Raw genomic sequence first — 22,173 nt, 5'->3', positions numbered from 1 at the left:
GAAGGTACGTCATTTTCACGTAATATAAACTCTTACATATTACATGCGATAAAAAAACATTTCAAATGATAATGCATTCTGAATAATGAAAGCAATTACTGCCACCAGGTATATGACTTAATATTAATCAGGGCGGTATGCGTAGAAGTAAATAGATTAACAATACTGTGTACCGAATGTTATTATTGTTTAAGTGGAGTAATAGGCATAAATGTGTTCTAGTCGCTTCACCGCAATGTTTTATCGGGTGTGCATTATTAGATTGCGAGATCTAGAACATTGAATAACTAAGATTTTTTTAAATTCAAGTTTGGTCAGCTTTATCTCACAATATTCATATATAATCAAATTGAAAACGATAAAGTATCTGAGTTTTGATAAAATATAAATGGTATTTTTATGTATTATCCGGAATTGACAAAGCGTTTAAAAATCTAACCGTCACTAAAGTTTTCAAAATTTCGGATAATACGTTCAATACAAGTACACTATCATTATAAAAACACCTAAAGAGGATTTCTGGAGTGTCTGGACCTACTGCATAGTGCATATCCTTATTATAAAGGGAATATTTGGATATTGGAATCACGATTCAGTTTAACAATAATTAAATGGGAATTGTTTCATGCGATTCATTCAAGGTATGATTTTATAATATGACAACGTTCATAGCGATTACGCTTTATTTAATATTTATAGGGGTTGAAACACGAAACTAGATTAGATAGGTGGGGGATGTTATTCTTTAGGGGTCTATAAATGCAAACAAGAAGGTCGCAAGGTAAACAAGATGCAGTCGGTGGATCAAGGTGGTAGCGTGCTGGCGTGCCATTCTTATAATCCCATCGGACCTACCCTGTACCACGTGGCCACCTGGTGGGTTGTTTGGTGGGTGGCATTTAGTATTGTGGGGGGTGGTCACAGGTGGCAGGGGGCAGCGGAGGTCATGGTGTCGCCATGGTTACCAAACACCATGTCCCGTAAAGCGGCAATAAGCAGCGACATAAAATAAAAATAAATCATAGGCTGCTTTTAATAAGACTGGGAAAAATACAGCAATTTTGGCCTGGCCGTTTCATCCACCGTGTTTTAGCCAAAAATTATAAATTTTTAATTGATTTAATTGTTTTAAAATTAAACTATCAATTTTATTGGTTTAATATACTTTTTGGGTAAAACAAGGATTTAGCTATATAACAAAGCTTTGTGTTGGAAGTACTTGTAGTATGCACCTCCTAATCCAATAATAATATAAGAGAAAAGCTTTTTTAGATTTTAGATATATGAATAGTGACAGTTCTAAGATATTCAATTTAGATACCAATGAAGAAAGGTCTGTGTGATTATGTCTATAGATTGAAGGCCGGGATCTCAAATTACATTGTAGATAGAATATTATATTGTGAAGGGAAACCTTTTTTTTAATCCGAGTCTGAAGAAACGGAAATTAGAAAACCTTTTTTGTTGGAGTTCCTAAGTTAGTAGCATTTACGTGCTCACCAAGTGGGCTATAAGTTAAAAACTTTCCACTCAAGTTTTCCACTACGTGCTGGCAATATATTACTGCTTTCTTAAATACTTTTGAGTACCTACAAGTAGGAGAGTAGGAGGTAGAATAAATTTAACAACAACATTTTAAGCGCTCAAAATAACGCCAGATAGTGAGAATAACTAGGCAGGTGAGAATAAACTACAAAGCTTTGGAAGTTTTAAAACAAAGTGCTGTTTTAATTTCCAGCCGACAAAAGAAAAGCGGAAAATGACAAAGAAAGAAAAATAAATAAACCCAACGCGGTATCTGCTGCTTTGAATTTCACATCTCACAACCAAGTGAGTAAGCCACATTTTGTTCTGATCTAGCAAAATATTTTGCTGTAAAATTCTAGGTCTGAAACCTGTTTTATACAGGGAACTAAAACGTGAAAGGAAATTGTGTTTATTTGTTATGTATCGGTAGAATGTCAATAGATTTCACTGAGATAGGGATCAGAAGATACAGCCCAGGTTAATCGAATATTTAAACGACATAACCTGATAATCAATTTGTACGCTTTATATTATTCATTGTATTATACGATTTTAATGGCGTGAATGTTATTTTATGGCTGGGTTATAGTCGATTGAAGGTTGTGTTTGTGTAGCTATATTAATTATAATTAGCAAATATAATCATTTTGTGGGCGGGTAGTTTAATTTGCATACGAATAGTGGAATGAAGGTGACCATTTTGTAGGTATTTGTAAACTCCTCTCGTATTATAAAGGTTTATTTAGACATTTCTGTTGATAAAATCTTTCCCTTTATCGCCGGCACCAGATTCTGTGAGATATTTCAGAGAACAAATATTGCCAAATATATTGTTTTAAAGCACTTTTTTGTGAGATGTGGTTTATAACACTTCGCGATATAAGCAGTTTCTGGAAACTAGCAGTAAAACCGGGAAAACGGTGAATCGAAATCCCAAAATACTTTTTTATTTGGATACTAGAATTTATAACTAAAGCTCACAGAAGCTCAGCGAGCTAAAAAACGAAAGCTCAAATAAAAAAATGCTATACCACAAAATCACCTCCAAATGTGCATAGATTGTACAAATAGTTCACGGGAACCATGGATAAAATAAATGCTTAATTGTTGTTAGTTATAAGAATGATTCAGGATAAATTTAAGCAGGGTAATGTGACAATGTAAGTTGTAGGCGTAGATAATAGAAACAAGGAAGACGGGCCATCTATGCTCAGTGATAGATCGAAGAGCAGATAAATGTCAGACAAAGGGTTGTGAAAATCAGCAAACGGAATTATCCTGGCGAGGTTGCGTAGGAATTGGGCACGTGCATGCGGAACGTGGAGCACGGGCCATTCATCTGGCGCGTGACGTGGCGTGGGTGCCTGCACCCCACCCCCTAACCCCCATCAGGGGAATAGACAGAAAATTGAATAGAACTTCTATAAAATAGAAGAAAGTATTGAAAAAGAGAACTCTCACGAGTTACAGAAAGTCCTGTTGCGAAGTTCAGTTTGTGGACCGAAACTTACAGTATTATTAGAAGGGTTGAAATGAAAGTGGTCTACGTCCAAAAAAAAAAAATTATTTTGGTGAAATTATGTTTCAAACCTCTATTGTCATATCTGTTTACACGTAGACGACATTATATGTTGTAGCGCTCTGAGAATTTTGTAGAAAATAAAAGAAAAATCTTTAGGTCTCATTATCTCAAAATGAACATTCATGTAATTAGTTTATTTTACAATAATTAATTGTGCCCCCCCAATTATAAGTTGAAATCCAATGTAGCAAGCAATTGGATGTAAATCTCACCAGTTTCTTCCTCAAATGGAAATAATAGGTAAATTGTTAATTATGATTTATTTATTTACATCAAAAAATGAACTTTGTTATAAGCTTTAATCGTATTTTGTCAATAAATAAATGCGCCTGGAATGGTTTATCATAAATCATATTCATTGCATGAAAACAACGACAAGAAATATGAAGAATCCAAGGCCTTCAAACTTGGAGATTGTGCTTCAGTTTTTTGTTTAGTAAGTTTGGTGTTATTTTGTAAGCTGGTTTGTAAAATTGTTTTTTATGTAACCCTTCATCATAGTGCCCTCGTCTGCATGGTATAAAGACAGGGGAGCTATATCGCTACCAAGTTTGGCAGCCTTGTGAGGTGGGTTAAGGTAGTTCTATGTGCAAACCGACTTACATAAAAAAATAGTCGAAGAAACGATCCTTTCTTATGAAGCCATCATCAACAATAAACGGGTATTCTGTTCGTTTCCGTCGAGTTTCGCGTCCGTGCACCGGTGAACATGAATCAATGCTGCTAGCTCATTCGAGCGGGGTCCATTGAAATATATGTAGAACAGACTCAGCATGTCTACCTTGTGCATTTGAGATGGCAATTGGTCTGTTAATAAATTGTCAACCAGATCGACCGCCCTCCTTTGCACAGATTTACGTAGGTTTATCTGGTGTTTTGGGACTCTTTCGCAGAGGTAGCCAGCCCTTAAATTCAATAATTGGCCGTGCTTGAAATTTGTACAGATTTAGCAGCTGGTCACTATTAAAGAACCTTTCACCACTATAAATTGTTTGAAAGGTGAGTTTCTTTGTAAGATGGTTTCTCTGTAAGAAAAGTTTGTTGGAAATATGAGTTTGTTTTTCTGTTACCTTGGGCAAGGCAGCCAGACACTGCTGTTTGACGTCCCAGACGAGCTGGTCGCGCGGGAAGTGCAGGTCCTTGTGCAGGTTGAGCTCGGGCACGTGCACGCGGAGCGCGAGCCACCCTTCCGGCGTGGGCGCGCCCGCCCCGCTCTCCATCGCGCCCTCCAGCGATCACCGGCACCTCACATCTGAAACAACACAACAACTTTAATTCATGCTTTATTCTTAGCCATCAAATACTCTAAAACTGTGAGAAGTTTCAGTTTCGTCACGAAATGTGCACGGCTTTTCTATCTGGATTAACCATTTTCAGCAAATTTTCAGTCATTACTACTGAAAATAATAAGATACCTACTGTTTGATCCATATTGTTTTTCAATTATCTATTCAAAAAAGATTGTTGAATCTCGGGCGAAACCGAGCAGCAACTAGAAACAAATGGTTTAAAGACAATAAGGAAAGAGCAAAAACACTTGAACGGCGGTGGTCGGCATCATGAAATTAGAACAGCTCTTTTTAAATTTCTAGGTCTTTTTTAGCTCCCAACTTCATACACGGAGAAAAATATGAGAACTTTCTATCAAGATACATCATTTCCCAACAAAATATTGGTCATTCAGAATATATCTGAACACGTGTTCCCGCAGGTGCCATTGTCCGAATAAATATGATGAGATGCGCAGTTATTATTATTTTGAAGAACACGTGTTTCAACTTCGTCATAACATATTGTTATGAAATTTGTCGAATCGTTGTCCGATTTTTAACAGGAAAACGAATAATTTGACTAGATTTTTTAATAAATTTACAATATTTTAGCAGTAAGTTTTCTCCGTGTATCAATCAAGAGTCTTAAAGCTTTAAAATTGACAAATTACTGTAATTTTTTTTATTTTTTGGTCAATATTTTTCAATATATTGTTCAATGTTTCTTGTTTTGATTTGAGCTTTAATTAAGTGAGAGGGATGCATATTTTTCTGAAGAAAGATTTCATCCGAAGTAAATGTCATCATAAAATTATACTGCCCACGTAAGGAGATAAGACAAATACTTTTGTTGTACCTATCCATGTTTGTCGTAATACAAACATACTAGTATTACGTTAGATTAATCTTAATAGATAAAGGCGATAGCGCGTTGGATTATATTAATAAAGATAAATGCACTCGATGGCCCTTCATCCGGATGTAAAATTATTATTGAGTGGTTTGAATTAGCTTCGTAATCATTTGATGGGCGAAGAGAAAAGTAGTTGCAATCTAATGTAATTGAGTGGTAAGCTCTTTGACTATTTTTTATGCGAATGTCGCACCAAGAATCTCGCTCCCAACCGCCTGGATCCAGTGAGACTACGGCATCCCCAATTGGGGTATATTGTGAGGCTGAAGGTAGTAGGTAGAGGAAAGAGAGAGGTAAGAGAAAGGTTGGGAAGTACTTGGCTAATTCAGATCTGGTTACCAAACACGGCTAAAGCCATTTCAAGCAACTTTTCAATTCTGAATGATGGACTTACAACGTATTTTCTACTCTGGAACGTGCCGCAAGTATATCTTATATTATTAAAAAAAAAAAACTTAATATATAAACAACAAACTTAACCTACGTAACCTGGTTTTTGTTTCATCACTTTTCATGACTTTATAACTAACTAACTAACTAACTAACCATCACGCCGTTTCCCCGCAGGGGTAGGCAGAGAGGACGGACCGCCAAACAACTCGGTCTTGGCACACACTCCTTGCCTCATTCACATTCATACATCGTCTCATACATACTCTTCCATTATTCTGACTCTTGACATGGCCCGACTCGAGTATCTGATTCACTTGATCGTGCCATGTCTTCCTCGGGCGTCCCCGACTTCTGCTACCATTCACATTTGCATCATATATCCTCCTTACACTCCTATCTTCGCTCATTCGCTCTACATGCCCAAACCATCTAAGCGTCCCTTTCTTAATCTTACTCATTACGCTTACATCAGCCTTGCACTCTTTGCGGATCTCCACATTCCTCACACGATCAAACATGGTTTTACCACACATACGCCTCAGGGATCTCATTTCAACAGCATTTAATCTACTTTCATCCTTTCTTTGCCAGTTCCATGCCTCACTTCCATACATCAAGGTAGGTACCAGCACTCCGTTGTGGACTGCTAACTTCGCTTCTTTGGACAATTTTTTGTTAGCGCCTACGGCGTTTAGTCCTCCATTAACGGAAATACCTGCATTTACCCTTCTTTCGATATCTCTGTCAGCCTTCCCATCTCTCGTAAACATACTTCCTAAATACACAAACTCATCCACCTGCTCCAAGTATTCCCCATTCACAATTATATTGCACACTGTTTTGGTACTCTCTCTTTCAAACACCATTACTTTAGACTTACTTACATTCATCATTAACTCATTCTTCATGCATACTTCGTTCATCCTAGACACGAGAGACTGTAGATCATCTATACTATTAGCAAGACTTGACTTTATATTACTTTTAAAAGGTGTGTTGTCACCAAATCCCTTTAATCTTGAAGCTTTTAAAGCTATCTCGTATTTTACGAAAGCTGTGACACTATTAATCAAGTACGCTTAGTAAAAAAGAAACAAAATTCTTACTATTTCGACCTCTACACAATGTATGTTATTCGAAGAAAAACCATACTAAAAAATTACGTCCGATTTCTAAAATTATAAAAATTATACAGTTGAACATTCACATTTTCGTGAAAAATTATTTCGAGGAAACATTTACTTTTACAAATTTTCAACGATCTGTTTTTATTCTGCGCGGTATTTCGAAGTTACAAAAGTTTTATCCGACGATTTGGTTTTACCTATAGACATACCTAATGAGGATTCAATGAAAAAAATGATTGCTAATATGATTTGACAACTTTGAACAAGAAAAACAAAATTCTGCACATTTACATACATCAAGAAGTGGGAGCCTTTCATTGTATGGAAATGACTTGAGGGGTAAATGTTTGTTGTGGTGCTCTTTAGGGAGGAACTTGTAAAACCGCCTTCGTTAAGAGAATTTCGTCTTGGTTTATTAAATTTTTTCTCATTCTTATCAGTCCTACGAATAAATTTACATTTTGAATAATGTAAAAACACGACATCTCTGATTTTATTTCCCCTTTTTAGTGAAATAACTGTTATTCAAAGGAAATTTATTGAAAGAAATACGTAATTTACATTTTCGTAAGATATTCAAAAAGATGTTTATTTTTAATGGGTCCAATTTAATATCTTTCAAAGTTTTTGGGTTATTTTCCCTCTCGTCTCTCAGATATGTAGAAAATGAAAAAAACTTATCATTTTTATTAATTGAAAAATGAAACTTAGTTACATAATACACTGACAAAAAATATTATTTTTCCTGTTTTTGTCTAAGGTGTCCCAATCTGTGCCCACCTTGAACAAAAAAATCCCACCCAATTATCTACTTAATAATACAAAATATGTAAGTTTAGAAATGATATGTTAAAAATTGCAAACCAAAAAAATGTTTACGATCCAAAATAAATTGTTATTATTCATAAACCAATTTTCAACTCCACAAACTTCAAATTGACTATTTAAAATTTCATCAAAAATAAAAAAAAATATATTTATAATATCCACCAATACGAGTGTGCTTCGTGCAATTGTGCATGTAATGAAATATAGTAATGATAATTCCTAACCAAAAATAACTATTTATTTATGTTACACCAAATAAATAGCACCCTAATAGCTTAAAATTAGGTAGGTACCTAAACTGAATAGAGTTTGTTTTGTTTCCTACGTAACTAATGAAACATGATAAAAATTGAAGACACAATCGCTTCGTATCTGGAGGGTATTGCCTTTACAAAAAGTGTATAGTTGCTAGATACCTTCTCGTATAATAGCAAAATCGAGTTTAAAACTGAAGTGAGGGGAGAATTCCTCTCACGGAAAGCGTAAAAAGAGAACTGTCAAATCAGCTTTTTCCTTCGCTTCTCCGAGGCACGTCCCAAATAGCCAACCCAGAACCAACTTACAAACTGAGGAACGAATGTGAATGGAATAATAACATTATTTCAGGCAAACTTTCAGGGTATTTCAGGAAGCTGTGCCTCAACATCAGGATGTTTTGAACATCGTATTTCAACATTGCCGTTATGCAAATAATAATCTTTTTTTTATATTTTAAGACTCAATTCTTGGACTTTATCGAAACTTTGTTCAGGCTTTCACTTGACATGTATATATGACATATCTTCTAAGTGTATTTTTTTGTCATTGCTATTCAAACATATATATTCATGCCTTTCACAATCATATCTGTTTTTTTTTTCATTAATTTGATATTGTATTGCTAAAATAATAAATAAATTATTAGATTTTATTTGAAATTATTGAGTAGGTACCTACGATATTAAATTATTTAGATGTTAAGGTAAGTAAAATACCCATTTACAACCTAGTATTGATTAAAACACTTTTTTCAACAGTATCAAATACAACTCATTACTCTTCTATTCATTATTTTAGATTGCGAAGACGAGCAGTCTAAAAACAAAACAAAATAATATTCTACTCCTTAGGTTAGGTTAGGTTATATTTGTAAGTAGTTGGCAACATTTTTAAAGAATTATGATATTTGTTTATTAGAAAAATAGTTTAAAATAATAAACAAGGAATAGAATATGTTTTTATAATAATATTTAATGAACAAAGTCGGAACTTCGGGTTAAATTAAAGAAAATAAATAATGCATTATTGAATATACTATTTTGACGACTCTTATGCACAATAATTACAAATTTAGTGATGATAAGATAGACCATTGTAGAAATACATTATATATTATACAGCGCCCCTGAGGTGATTTTTCATGAATACGGCGCTATACAAATCATCCAAATATTAGATATTTTCAAATGACTAAATCATACATGAATTTATCAGTAATTACACGACACATAAACCTATTTACTAGGGATAATAAATCAGACGTCATGAAAACAATATAAACCATGTATTACATCATAATTGCATAGCTATTTACTTTGTTCTTGAGGAACAGAAGAGCAATAAACGGATTTTGTTAATTAATTTTCGCGCAAAACTCTGATTAAGATAGAATGCAAAGTATTTGTGGTAAGTCCTCAGTTTTTATGATTATTGTGATAGAGATATTGCACGCTTACACTGATAATGTAAAAATATATGAAAAACTCCCAAATTGATAAAACGATACGAAGTACCTAAGAGAAAAACGTGATGTTTGCGAATTTTATAAAAGTTAAGAACCTCAGGTAAATTTTCCTTTGACGCGAAGTTTATGTAATAAAACTTATGTTTTTTAACGCATTTAATAATTTACTACGCATAAACTTCGGTAGGCAACAAATCATGATAATCTTAAGACAACATGCCACTAAATCTTAATAACCTTGGAATTTAGAGTGTGTTCCATAAGCTCGGAATTTAATGTGTACTCCATTTCCTTTACCCCTCCTTCAGGTTCCTTTGGACAGGGTAATGCCGAAGGGTGGGTACTTGGGCAGCAACTTGGCTAAGGGCTGAAGTTTCCCTAAAGTTAGGCTCGGTTTCTTATCCCAGAAGGAAACCCTCACGCCCGTGAAGGGTGTAATCCCCGGCGCCATTGCCGGCAGAAACCTCCCTTCCAAATCCCTCGTCGTCCAAATAATTGAATAAGTAAATCAGAGGAACTGCGCAAAAAGTTGAAAACTTTCGCCAAGGGTCGTTTTATTATGATTGCAAACAAAAATCAAATTTTAAGTCGCGCCCCTAACTAATTGAAGAAATTCCCGTTTGGGAACCGTAACTGAGAGGCACGATTGATTCCGTATTGAAAACAGGCGATCGAATGGGGAGAATTACGGGTAACTTCTCAAAAAGCAACTTTGGGCGAAATCATATATTTATAATTCAGAATGTTCAATCACCCAAATTTGATTACAATAATAATCTAAAGTATAATTTTAGATGAACATTTTCGTATATTTGATAACATAATTTTTTTCAAAATTACGGCTAGCAAGCCGAAGGTCGCGGGTTCAAATCCCGGCGTGCGAAAGTAAAATTTATTTGATTGATTTGTGTTATTTCACATTGTACTCATTCAAAATAATACATAGTATACTTGTGGCACTTTCAGAGTGGAAGATACTCTTAGTATCGCCTTCTATCCTATTAAGACCACCATTCAGAATTGAAACGTTACTTGAAACGGTACTCCCCCACCTTCCTCTTCCCCATCTCCTTCCTCTTCCCCATCTACTTCCTCTTCCCCATCTCCTTCCCCTCCCCACAACCTTCAGTCTCACACCATATCCCAATTGGGGATGCCATAGTCTCACTGGCTCCAGACGGTTGGGAGCAATTGGGAGTCTTGTGCGGTATCCATTTAAAACAAATTAAAAAGCCAATATAATAAAAACAATTCGCGTTAAAGTGCGAGAGACTCTTCTTAGGGGCGAAAATAAGATTTTATTTTTGGATGACTAAACAGCCTCAGGATCTCGTTAGCGGAGAGAATGGGTTGGAGGGGCTGTAAGGACGCACTAAGGAAAGGGGAAAGAGTTAATAAAGTCAAGTGGCGAAGGCGTTGTCACGTACAAAAAGAAAAAAAATTACACCCGTTTAACAAAACTATCAAGCAGCTTCTGTCGTGTTAAAATAAATCCCTTGGCGTAAAAGGGATAAGTTTGTTTACTCGTTAATTTTGATTAGAACAAGAGGATGCTAACTTTTGAGTGAAGTGGCAAATATTGACAGCCTTTGTTGACATTGCGAAGATTTTCTTAGACTACAGCTAAAATAAAATGTTGTTTGTCATTTCCGAGATCGTTAAGGGTGAAGAGTCACTCTATTACTATACTCTATACTATTTATTCAGTTGGGAAGAAAACATGTCGTTAGTTGGGGAGTGGAAATACTGGCAAAAAACGGACTAATCAATAATACTGCCAATATTTTATTGGCAGTATTTTTGATTAGTCCGTTAAGTACCTTGGTATACGATTTCAACTTTATCATTGGCTTGGCTCGATAATCTTATATTTTTGTGCTGACGTGGGTAGGTGCTTATGGAGATATATTATTTATCAAAAACGTTATAAAGGAAGCGAATACGAACAAACAAGATCATATAAACAAAGTTTTCATTTTATTTTTGGAATTACTTTGAGTAAAACCTCAAATTGTAATACAGGGTGGCGCAAAACAATATTAGCGATTCTTAAATGAAAATTTGAAACAGAAAAATCAGAAAAAGATACGGTCATATTTAACTGTATCATACTTCGAATAAGAACTACCAACATTATATTAATTTTCTCATCGCACATTTTTATTGGCTGCTATCTTATGTATGATCGCGAAATTCAACTCGAACTAAATAAACTAAAGACAGTGTCATGGAAAAATATATCTTATTTTTATAAATACACCTTGTATAAAATTTATTAAAAAAATTCCATTTAGGCAGAAATTCTAAAGCCGAAGCTCCAAAGCCAACAGAAATTTCTGTGTAACTATATTTAAAAAAAAAACAGTTTCAAATTTAAAAAAAAAATTATTAAGAAAATCGGAGACTGGAAATTTTACGCAGTAACGTCACGAGCTTAAAAAACGGATTTGTTTGTTTTTTTTTTAAATTTTTTTAATAAATTTTGTTTTTAAAGTCATTATAAAATGCATGCAGTAAGCGAATGTATCAACTTGTGAGGGATTTTTTTTTATAAATGGTATTTAATTTATTTTATAAGCTTTCGGATTCCACTACGTAATACTAGAAGTCGGGTTCATGTTGCAGAAATTCTGGGACTAACTACCTTATATATTCCTTATGGAGGGAAATAATTATATCTTTAATTTATCACTTAACAAATACAAAACATCGTTACTGGTGCAGTTTAGTTATCTATATTAAATATGTACTCTATTAATAAATAATTTTTATTATTCATATATAAAAGCCCTTAAAAAGGGCGATATTAAATTAAATTAAATTAAATTGCTGACGAATGGGTTATTTATATTACAGGGCTCATGAGATGCTTTGCTTCACTTTTTATTTCTTGTGAGGAAATTTTTTTTCGTTCATCTAGTGTGGTATAATTCAATGCTATGCGCACTTGCGATATTTTGCTTCACCTCTCATTTCTTTCGAGGAAAATGTTTAAGAAATGACGTTGATCGTAAGAAGGATCTTGTGATAAGTGTCTCCGAGTGGTATGAGAGGCTGGTGGCTCGATGGCTGGTTGGTAGGGTGGACCTGGTTCCGTCTCTCCTACACTCGGAGAGAGGAGTAGCTTGGAAGTGTTCCGATAATAAAAAGTGGTGTAAATGAGACAACGGAAATACGCATAACTTTCGGTCGGAAGAAGAAAATAAAGCACGCGAAAAGGGGCACAAATATAATTCTAAGAAATTTACGAAAATTCCGGCGATTATAATAATCTTCAGTGACTTATTATCATAAGGATATGAAGAATTATGTCTCGTGGCGTAGTTACCACATAAGCAGCCTGGCAGGACTCGGGACATCTAAAGGCGTTGTGAAAATATTATGTGAGTAATTAATAATAAGGTCCTGATGCAATTTGTAAAAAGTTTTGATGCCTCCGTGGTTGTGGGATAAGGCTATCGACTAGCAATTTTATTTGATTAATTTTTGTTACTTTCAGAATTAATTCATTTAAAATATTTAAAAAAACAGTTATATTTGCGGCACGCTCCAGAATGAAAGATACTCTCAGTATCGTTCTGGTGTTAGACCACTATTCAGAATTGAAACATTGTTTGAAATGGCTTTAGCCGTGTTTTTTGAGCAGTACTAAATAGCCTGGTACTTCCCCCACCTTCCTTTTTTCCATCTCCTTCCTCTTCCCACTGCCTTCGGACTCACTACAAAATCCAATTGGGGATGGATATTGAGGAGTACTAATAATTGTAGTCTCACTCGTTACTATTTTAATCTTCATTGCAAATATTTGAGATTGTCTGAAATTAATAATTTTAAGTAAGGAAAAAAAAATCTTTGGTGAATAAGTTAAAAATAGTCTTAAGAAAGAGACTTCAGATATTATATACTCGTATTAACAATAATATATTATAATTAATAATAACTCGTATTATAATTAATTATATTGTTATTGTATTGTTGTTATTTACAGACCTGGTGGTACTGTTGGATTTCAATAATAGAACGCGTGTTCAAATATAATGTTTATTGACAATTTAGTACGGATTGACTACTTCTATCTTCTGAGCTGTCGGTCGGGAAAAGAGAGCGAGCAGATGCATCCGTCATCTTTTATACCTCTATCTGTCATCTCGCTCTTACACATTCAAAAAGCAGGCGTACCACCTAAAACCTTTCTTACAATTGTTGTGTAGTTACAGATTTGCTGTCAACTTTTCCTAAAGTATATAAATAAATAAATAATCTCATTAGCAGGAAAAAGTGCAACGAAACTAACACTAATCGTTTTTCTGCGAGTAAGGATAAATATCGAGATGTTGCACCAACAAACACGGGATGCTTTCTTTATACTGAATGCACGCATCCTCACTCTAAGCAACAATGATATAAGATACAATCACCGCACACATATACTAGTTCGACTACATCGTAATGAAAGAGAAGAATCCATTTCGTCGTTGGTGTTTTACTATTTTGCCAGATCGGACGTTGTCGTTGTGTGACCAGGTTTAAAAATATTATTTTAAACATAGCGATAAAGCTGTCGATCAAAGCAATAACTATTCAATAGTATTATGACGTTCGCATTTCTATTTATTGTTTAATTTAATCAATAGGAAATGGGTTATCCAAAAATAAGGAAAATCCCGGATTTCTGACGAAGCGTAAAACATCGCGAAAAAGATTTACGTTTAGCCAAGACAAATATTCACGTAAGGTTGGTACTTCCTTAAAAGAGTAAATATTGCGTGTTTACATTTTAGATGAGAAGGAAAAGGATATTGTCCGCATATACATATTCAACGTCGGAGGATTTCTGCTAAACAATACACAAATAAAGCTGAATGTTTCTACAAAGACTGGTGCTTTGTTGACTCCTGACAAATGATAGGTTTGTATTTGTAATGTGTCACCGAGAAAAACAAACAACAACTTAATGTATTTAATCCTCTTACAGGCAATTACGATGCCCGTTTCCACCCACTATTACACCGTCTAATGTCATCTAACATTTTGTGGGGAGTTTCTGTGGTGTTTTCTATAGACTTATTGAAAAAAATACTGATTTGGCGCGCTATAGAGAAAAATTGCATCATCGACACTAGTTTCATTTTCAGTTTAGGATCAAAACTTAATTAGGAGCTGTTTCACTTTGTCTGCTTGTTTTTCCTAACTGAAATTACATATTTACATGTTTTAACACATTGTAACACTCACGTTCAGTGAAAAACAAGTGGAAAGTGGATTATCACTTACAAAGGTGGTACATTTCAAAATATTTCAAACGGAATATCTTTTTTAATACGAAATAAAATGTCTGGGTGTTGCAGAGGACGTTGTTGCATGAAGGGTTAAGAGGAAATAAGTTGAACACGTCGGAGATATGAATTAGCGAAGATAGTGTTAAAATCTACTTCGTAAAGCCTATTATGAAGAACAGATGAATTTATTTTTAAGAAGTCGTTGTCCTTGCGCAGTGAAAATCACCTGTTTTAAGTTAGTCGTAGAATGCTCTACAAGCGTCAAATTAAACGAATAAAGGTATAATTTTTCATCGCGTAATCCTTGGATTATAATGACTAACATTTTAATTCGTAGGTAATAAACTAAATTGCACTTAATAATGCCAATAATCTGAGATTAGATTTGTAGTTATTACAATAGAATTTTCGAATAGTGCGAACAAATTTATTTATTAATTTGATAAGTGCGTACTTCTTAAATATACTAAATCGATTTTATTATATTACATAATATGGTTTCTTATCGTGAAAATCTACCAGGAAATCTAATAAAATACACGTTCTTGTAGTTATAAATTTTATTACGCAGCGAGATGTAGGCCGGAGGATTCCTAAAAGGTCTACTGCAATAATTTGTAGGCATCATTGAAAGTTATACTACGAGCATCTATATACTAGACCCAGGGAGAGATCGTATGCACGTGATCGACGTTTTAAAAGTTATACGTTATGGTACGTATACATTTGAGAACTTAAACGCGATCCACGAATTACGGAAAAGAAACGAAGTAACTGCAAGCGGCGTTTCGCGCCATTTGCGGTTACTTTGTTCCTTTCCCATAAGTTGAGGTTCAGTTCGGCGGTTCAGCTCGCATATACGAGCATCTATATACTAGTCCCAGGAAGAGGTCGTATGCAAGTGATCGACGTCTTAAAAGCCGTCCATAAAAATCTTCCTTTTCTTGTATGATAATAGAGGAAAAGGCAGAAAACATTAAAGTATTTGTCTTTAATCACTTTCCCATTTCGTGAACATATTTTTCTTTCGAATTGTATAACTACAGGGTTTTCCAATAAGAGGTGTTATTTTGAATAGCCCGCTATTTTGGTAGATGTTACTTTTGAAGCTGTAGTTTTTTGACATTTGACAAGTAGAAACTACGCCATTAATAAAAATGGAACGATACACGTTTCAACAACGCATTGAAATTATTAAAATTCCAGGCCAATTTCCACCTCGGTGGCTTCGTCAACAAGCAAAATTGTCGCATCTGGGGCTCGAAAAACCCAAGAGTTATTGTTGAATAGCCTCTCTATCCTCAACGTGTGACTGTTTGGTGCGGTTTATGGTCCGGCGGTTACATTTTCGAAAATGAGGCTGGAGCAACAGTTACGGTGAATGGATTGCGCTATCGAGAGATGATTAATGATTTTTTATGGCCGGAATTGGATGGTATTGATCTGGACAACGTTTACTTTCAACAAGACGGCGCTACGTGCCACACAAGCAACGAAACCATTGATCTTTTACGATTGAATATCAAAATAACACATCTTATTGGAAAACCCTGTATAACGGTATTGCCAGAAATGCTTGAATTCAACCCAGACAATGGAAATAAAATTCGCACAGGAAGAGGAAGAAATTATACACAATAATATGGTATTATCGTCGAGAACTTTCGACCCATTTCTAAAGTTGTAATACGGAATCTTGGGAATAAAGGGGTAGAAAAATGATTTTTTGTAATAAATCATTGAAAAGCGAACAAGATAGGTTTTTTTTATTTATGTTTTGTGTTCAACGAGAATGCCAAAATGGCTGACCATTTTTAACACTAATGTCGTTAAATTAGGTAAATTGTAGTTTTTACAATCGTATTCGCATAATATTATGCTGAAGTGTCAGTAATGTGACCACGCAATTTTGAATATTGAAAACTTGAAAAATATACGTATTAATATATATCTTGTTTTATTTTGCGAAAATGTTATTTAACGAGTTCTTTGGTTATTATTTGACGAATTTCTTGATTATTTGTTATTTGTAAAATGTAACTAATTAATTTTTATTTAGTTTTATGTTTTTATAATTCCTGTATTTAAAATCTTACGTATCTGAATAATTTATGCAAGTAATTACTAATATTACGTCTATAATACATATATTCCATTGTAAAGATCTAGTTAATAATAGAAGACGGATCACCCTCACCCACCAATATTATATCAAGCAAGTTATGACGTACGTTTCGTTGAAATGCTCCGTGATGAAGTGATGCTCTGCCTGGGAATACTTATTTATAAGTTAAAAGTAAGTAAATTGTTCCTAAGTTGAAAAGAAACAATCAATTTAGTCGAATAACTATTGAAGTTTATACCCATCAACAATTAATTTATTTTGTAAGAAACAAACAGCTTTTACATAATATACAATGATAGATATAAATATACAAGTTAACTGAAGTCAAGCCACAGAAGTTTCTTATGCTAAAGTTCATTGGAAATTAAGTTTTAATATCTTAAAATTAATTTGGTGTTAAAGGAAGGGGAGAGGAAGAGGAAAATAGGAAGAGGATAGGAGATGCTCCCGATACATTCCATACTCTCATATTAATAATCGATCGTACGCATTACTTCATATCGATATTTCTTTAGGTTATTACTAAAAATGTCAATGCTGTAAAATTTTGTATTATATTGTGCACATATACGAGGAATTGGGGAATTTTTTCGAATGTTTGTTCTACACGAGGGTAGATAAAATAAATCAGATTGTCGGGTTGATCTAGACGGAATATGAAGATTTATTAAATTGGTAAGTTCTGGTGAGTCCAGACCATTATTTAGGATTTTAAACAATAAGATTTGATAAAAAATTAGACGTCGTGTTTGGAGGGAGTTAAAATTATGAAATTTAATGGATTCGGTATAATTTGAGAAGTGTAAGTTTAGTTTATAATTCATGTGTTTAAAAATTTTTTTTGAATTCTTTCTATTCTTTCGATATGGGCTTGGAAAAAAGGAGTCCAGATCGTGTACAGTGTTCCGGGTGCGGGCGAATATATGAGGTGTAAAGGGAATATAGAGTGTTTATGTTGTGGAAGGGTTTTGCTATGCGAATTATAAATCCAACAAATAATGGGTGAAAGCTTATATTATTAGTTTTTACGTTGGTTCCTCAATATATATTTATTGAGTATAGGCACCATTACCATAAGAAATCTTTTTTAAATCTATGGTTTTTGTTTGTCGAACATGGCAACGGTTCTTTACCACATGAAATAACATTTTTTATGATGAAAATACCGCGCAAGAGTCCCAACTGTTCCCAATAGTCGGGAGCCAATAGCACACCCAATTAGGTATTTATTTATTTATTTATTTATTTATTTACGGACAAATAGTCCATTAACAACATATTAATTACACGAATAAGTTTTATAAACAGAGATGACAGTGAAAGGAGAGCATATATAAATGAGGAGCGCAGACAATAACAATGACAATAATAATATAAAAGTAAGAATGGGAGATAATAATAAGTCAAAGTAGGTATGTTGTGAGGCTGAAGGTAGTTGGGTGGGGAAGGAGAGGGATAAGAGGTAGATGGGGGAGGGGAAAGTGGGGAAGAACCTGGTTATTCAAATCCGGTCACCAAACGCGGGTTAGCTATTTCAAGCAAGGTATCAATTCTGAATGGTGGCCTTACACCAGGGCGATACTGAGAGTATCTTCCACTCTGGAACGTGCCGCAAGTTCATGTTATTTTAAATACGTAAATTGTGAAATAATACAAATTCATTAAATACAATTTACTTGCGCACGCCGGGATTTGAACCTGAGACCTTCGGATTGCTAGTTGAGAGCCTTACCTGTCTACCATGGAGGCCGCCAAAAATTTTGCAAAATATCAGATAGGAGAAAGAGAAAAACCCATTAGTAAAAAAGCGCACATAGACTGTCGATATGAACTTCAACCAGAAGTTGATATCTCGTGCGAAGCGACGTTCTAGGTGCTCGTTCTAAAGCTTGGTGACTAATAATTGGAGGCGAGATTCCACGATCAAATTATCCATCGGGAGGATGGCCAATAAATAATCCCGCAATTGTATTGAGCGGTTGAACAGACGGACAAATAATACAAAATGTACGTAACTATCCTATTTATACTTTCGTATTTCTTTTCTCATTTTCAGGAACAAGTCGTATATCAAAAGCTGGGACGTTGCGGACGACAGCCATGACTAGGGAGGGGGAGGGGGACAGTCGTGAGTAGGAATAGGTGCTAGAACGCAGGAGAAGATATCATCTGAGATTAGATGGTAGTTCGGATGTTATTTATACATACCAAATAAACCGAAATTTCCTCTGAAATCCTAAGATTTGTAGGTAGGTACTTAAATATCTATGTAATCAATTATAAACCACGTATTTTAAGTAACAATAAAAAAATCAAAGATAATTCTTTAAACTTTATTACCATAATATTAAGAAATTCGAATAAGAAAGTCCGAATAAACACGACGATTTTACATTTGAAAACATATTTTTTACTGAACCATTAGGCAAAGTTAGCCACATAGTCAAAGTAAGGCTTGCTCGAATAATAAACTGGATGCATCGGATTTTCGAAACGGAAACTAAACACACAAACAAATTTACAGACAGATGAAATGGCTAACGGTCGAGATAAAACAGGACTAACATCTAATATAATGGCGCCACATGAATATTATCACTATAGAAGTGTTTCGCGGTCAACGATAGTCATGAAACATGAAACGCGACAAAAGACAGTCAGTAAGCAAATTTCTCAGTAATTAGTCTTTGTTTCGGAATTAATAAAAGACGTTCACCGTTGCCGGATGAAACATGAACCTTTGATGATATTATTTGATGAATAAGCTGAATATAAACATAAGGTGATTACAGAAGCTTTACCCGTGTAACAAAAGGCAAACAAATAGTCGCATAGGCGCACAGTGGGCTGAAAATCGCCTTTCATAGACATAGAGACTTGAATTTTCAAGGGTATTTTTTTGGCTAGAAATGGATTCTGCTGATCATTACTATGCTATAAAATGTCGTACGAAGCAATTGCGTGTACAAATGAAGGAGTTATAATTTTTTTAAGAAAAATTTGTATGGCGCTGACATTAAAAATGAGGCTATCTCTGGAATCATAAGGTTGGCCGTTCTATCTTTACACACAGATAATACTACTATTTATTTGTATTTTTTTGACATACTTCATATTGTGGCGCAAGGTGCGATTTTTTTTTTTAAAATCCTAAAGTTGAAAAAAAACCTTTTTTTTGTTGATGAATCATTTTAATGCTTAAATGCTAGATAAAAAATACTTTGACTGCCCAACTAGGAAGAATTCCCGTTTTAGGACAGTCAATTAACAAATTGACAAATGCATTAAAAAACATTAAAATTTTGAAGGCAAGCTAAAATTTCTAAAATCGGTTTTCAATTTGTTTTTTTTTTGTCTTGTAAATATTATTTACCACATTAACGAAAAAAAATTAAATTATACAAAAGTATTTTAAAGCTTATTGCCACTTCACTTTTTCGTTTCATTTAAAAATAATTATTTGGCAAACATTGACTGGGTGAACTGTTTGGCTGTTTCCTGTTTTATAGAATTTAAACTTTTGAGTGTAAATGTTAAGTATGGTGTTCTCTCATTCTAAATCTATTTATATTATAATATCTGACAATAATATAAAAGGAGAGAAAATGAGTTTTATGAGGACATGTAATTTGGTGACAGATATATCACTCTGTGGCCAGAGTGGTTAAAGGTTCTCAGATAAACTGGCGTTACTCATCCCTTCGGCAAAGGTGCACAGCTAGAAGACATGCCAAAACGTGAGCCCATTTGTTAACATTTTGCACAAGTCGTTATCGTTTTTAATGGCTAGCCGGCTTATATCTTTCATCGATCTTCATTTCATCCTTCACACGAGTAACACGAGTCTTCATTTCATCCTTCACTCCTTAAAACAGCGGCATTGCCTAAGATTTTTCATACTTAACATTCAACGCTGTTAAAAGATTACATATTAAGATTCATACTCTTAGATATAAATTAATATAAAGTAACTGTACGAGTACGTGTCTAGGATGAACGAAGTATGCGTGAAGAATGAGTTAATGATGAATGTAAGTAAGTCTAAAGTAATGGTGTTTGAAAGAGAAAGTACGAAAACAGTGTGTAATATAGCTGTGAATGAGGAATACTTGGAGCAGGTGGATGAATTTGTGTATTTAGGAAGCATGTTTACGAGTGATGGGAAGGCTGACAGAGATATTGAAAGAAGAGTAAATGCAGGTAACTCCATTAATGGAGGACTGAACGCAGTTGGCGCTAACAAAAAATTGTCCAAAGAAGCGAAGTTAGCAGTCCACAATGGAGTGCTGGTACCTACCCTGATGTATGGAAGTGAGGCATGGAACTGGCAAAGAAAGGATGAAAGTAGATTGAATGCTGTTGAAATGAGATCCCTGAGGCGTATGTGTGGTAAAACCATGTATGATCGTGTGAGGAATGTGGATATCCGCAAAGAGTGCAAGGCTGATGTAAGCGTAATGAGTAAGATCAAGAAAGGGACGCTTAGATGGTTTGGGCATGTAGAGCGAATGAGCGAAGAAAGGAGTGTAAGGAGAATATACGATGCAAATGTGAATGGTAGCAGAAGTCGGGGGCGCCCGAGGAAGACATGGCACGACCAAGTGAATCAGATACTTGAGTCGGGCCATGTCAAGAGTCAGAACAATAGAAGAGTATGTATGAGACGATGTATGAATGTGAATGAGGCAAGGAGTGTGTGCCAAGACAGAGTTGTTTGGCGGTCCGTCCTCTCTGCCTACCCCTGCGGGGAAACGGCGTGATGGTTAGTTAGTTAGTTAGTTAACTGTACGAGTATAGAGTCGGACAGGGTGTAAGGTCTAGAATAGGGTTAACATGAAATGTACTCGATATTTCAAGGACGCCATCCGCCGATGTCCTTTATAAAATTAGTGTGTGGGTCTAATGGCTGGGTTGGGAAAACAACTTCTTAATGGGAGGGCAGGGGCGCGTCGCATTGCGGCCAACCCCACGTCCAAGGTCGCCCCCACATAAAACTGTTATTACGCCCCTTATCCCGACGAACCTGAACCCAGATGGTCGTGTTGAACACACAACCCTCCGAATAAAATAAATTGCGGCCATCTAAGGAAACCCCTATTTGAATAAACGACAGAGAAAATAGCCAGAAAGTAAATAAATCAACGAGAAAAAGTTTTATAATATTCTAGGAGACAGCTGTTCTTGTACTAATAATAATTTTACGATTGAAACCTGACAGATGAAAGTGCCAAGAGCGTGACTCGCGATAAGTGGAAAGAAAATAAACATACCATGTATTTTTGTTTCTCATATTTTCAAGGATATCAAACCCAAGATTTTACTGGGTTATGAAAATTTACTTTTATTTCAATGTTATCAGCGATTCAAACAATTTATCTACTCCTAAACCTACACTAGAGAGCAGA

General features: G+C 34.8%; 1 protein-coding gene across 7 annotated transcripts in view; it reads right to left on the bottom strand.

Annotated features, from left to right (window-relative positions):
- Positions 1–22,173, bottom strand: part of Prosap (SH3 and multiple ankyrin repeat domains prosap) — a 254,059-nt gene that overhangs the window by 83,642 nt on the left and 148,244 nt on the right. For 4 of the 7 annotated variants that reach the window (XM_089631747.1, XM_089631750.1, XM_089631751.1 and 1 more), the window contains 2 exons: positions 4,180–4,361; positions 856–873 (listed from right to left, as the gene is read on the bottom strand). In XM_089631747.1, the coding sequence (XP_089487873.1) occupies positions 856–873; positions 4,180–4,329 (168 nt within the window). In that variant the 5' untranslated portion in view covers positions 4,330–4,361. The remainder of the gene's footprint in view (positions 1–855; positions 874–4,179; positions 4,362–22,173) is intronic. The other 3 variants (XM_089631749.1, XM_089631753.1, XM_089631752.1) reach the window with 1 other exon arrangement.

This window comes from Hesperophylax consimilis, chromosome 5 (assembly GCF_061612785.1).
Source record: "Hesperophylax consimilis isolate HC1 chromosome 5, BYU_Hcon_1.0, whole genome shotgun sequence".
NCBI lineage: Eukaryota > Metazoa > Arthropoda > Insecta > Trichoptera > Limnephilidae > Hesperophylax > Hesperophylax consimilis.
Note: the sequence above shows the minus strand (reverse complement) of the source record. Positions and strands in the feature narration are given on the sequence as shown.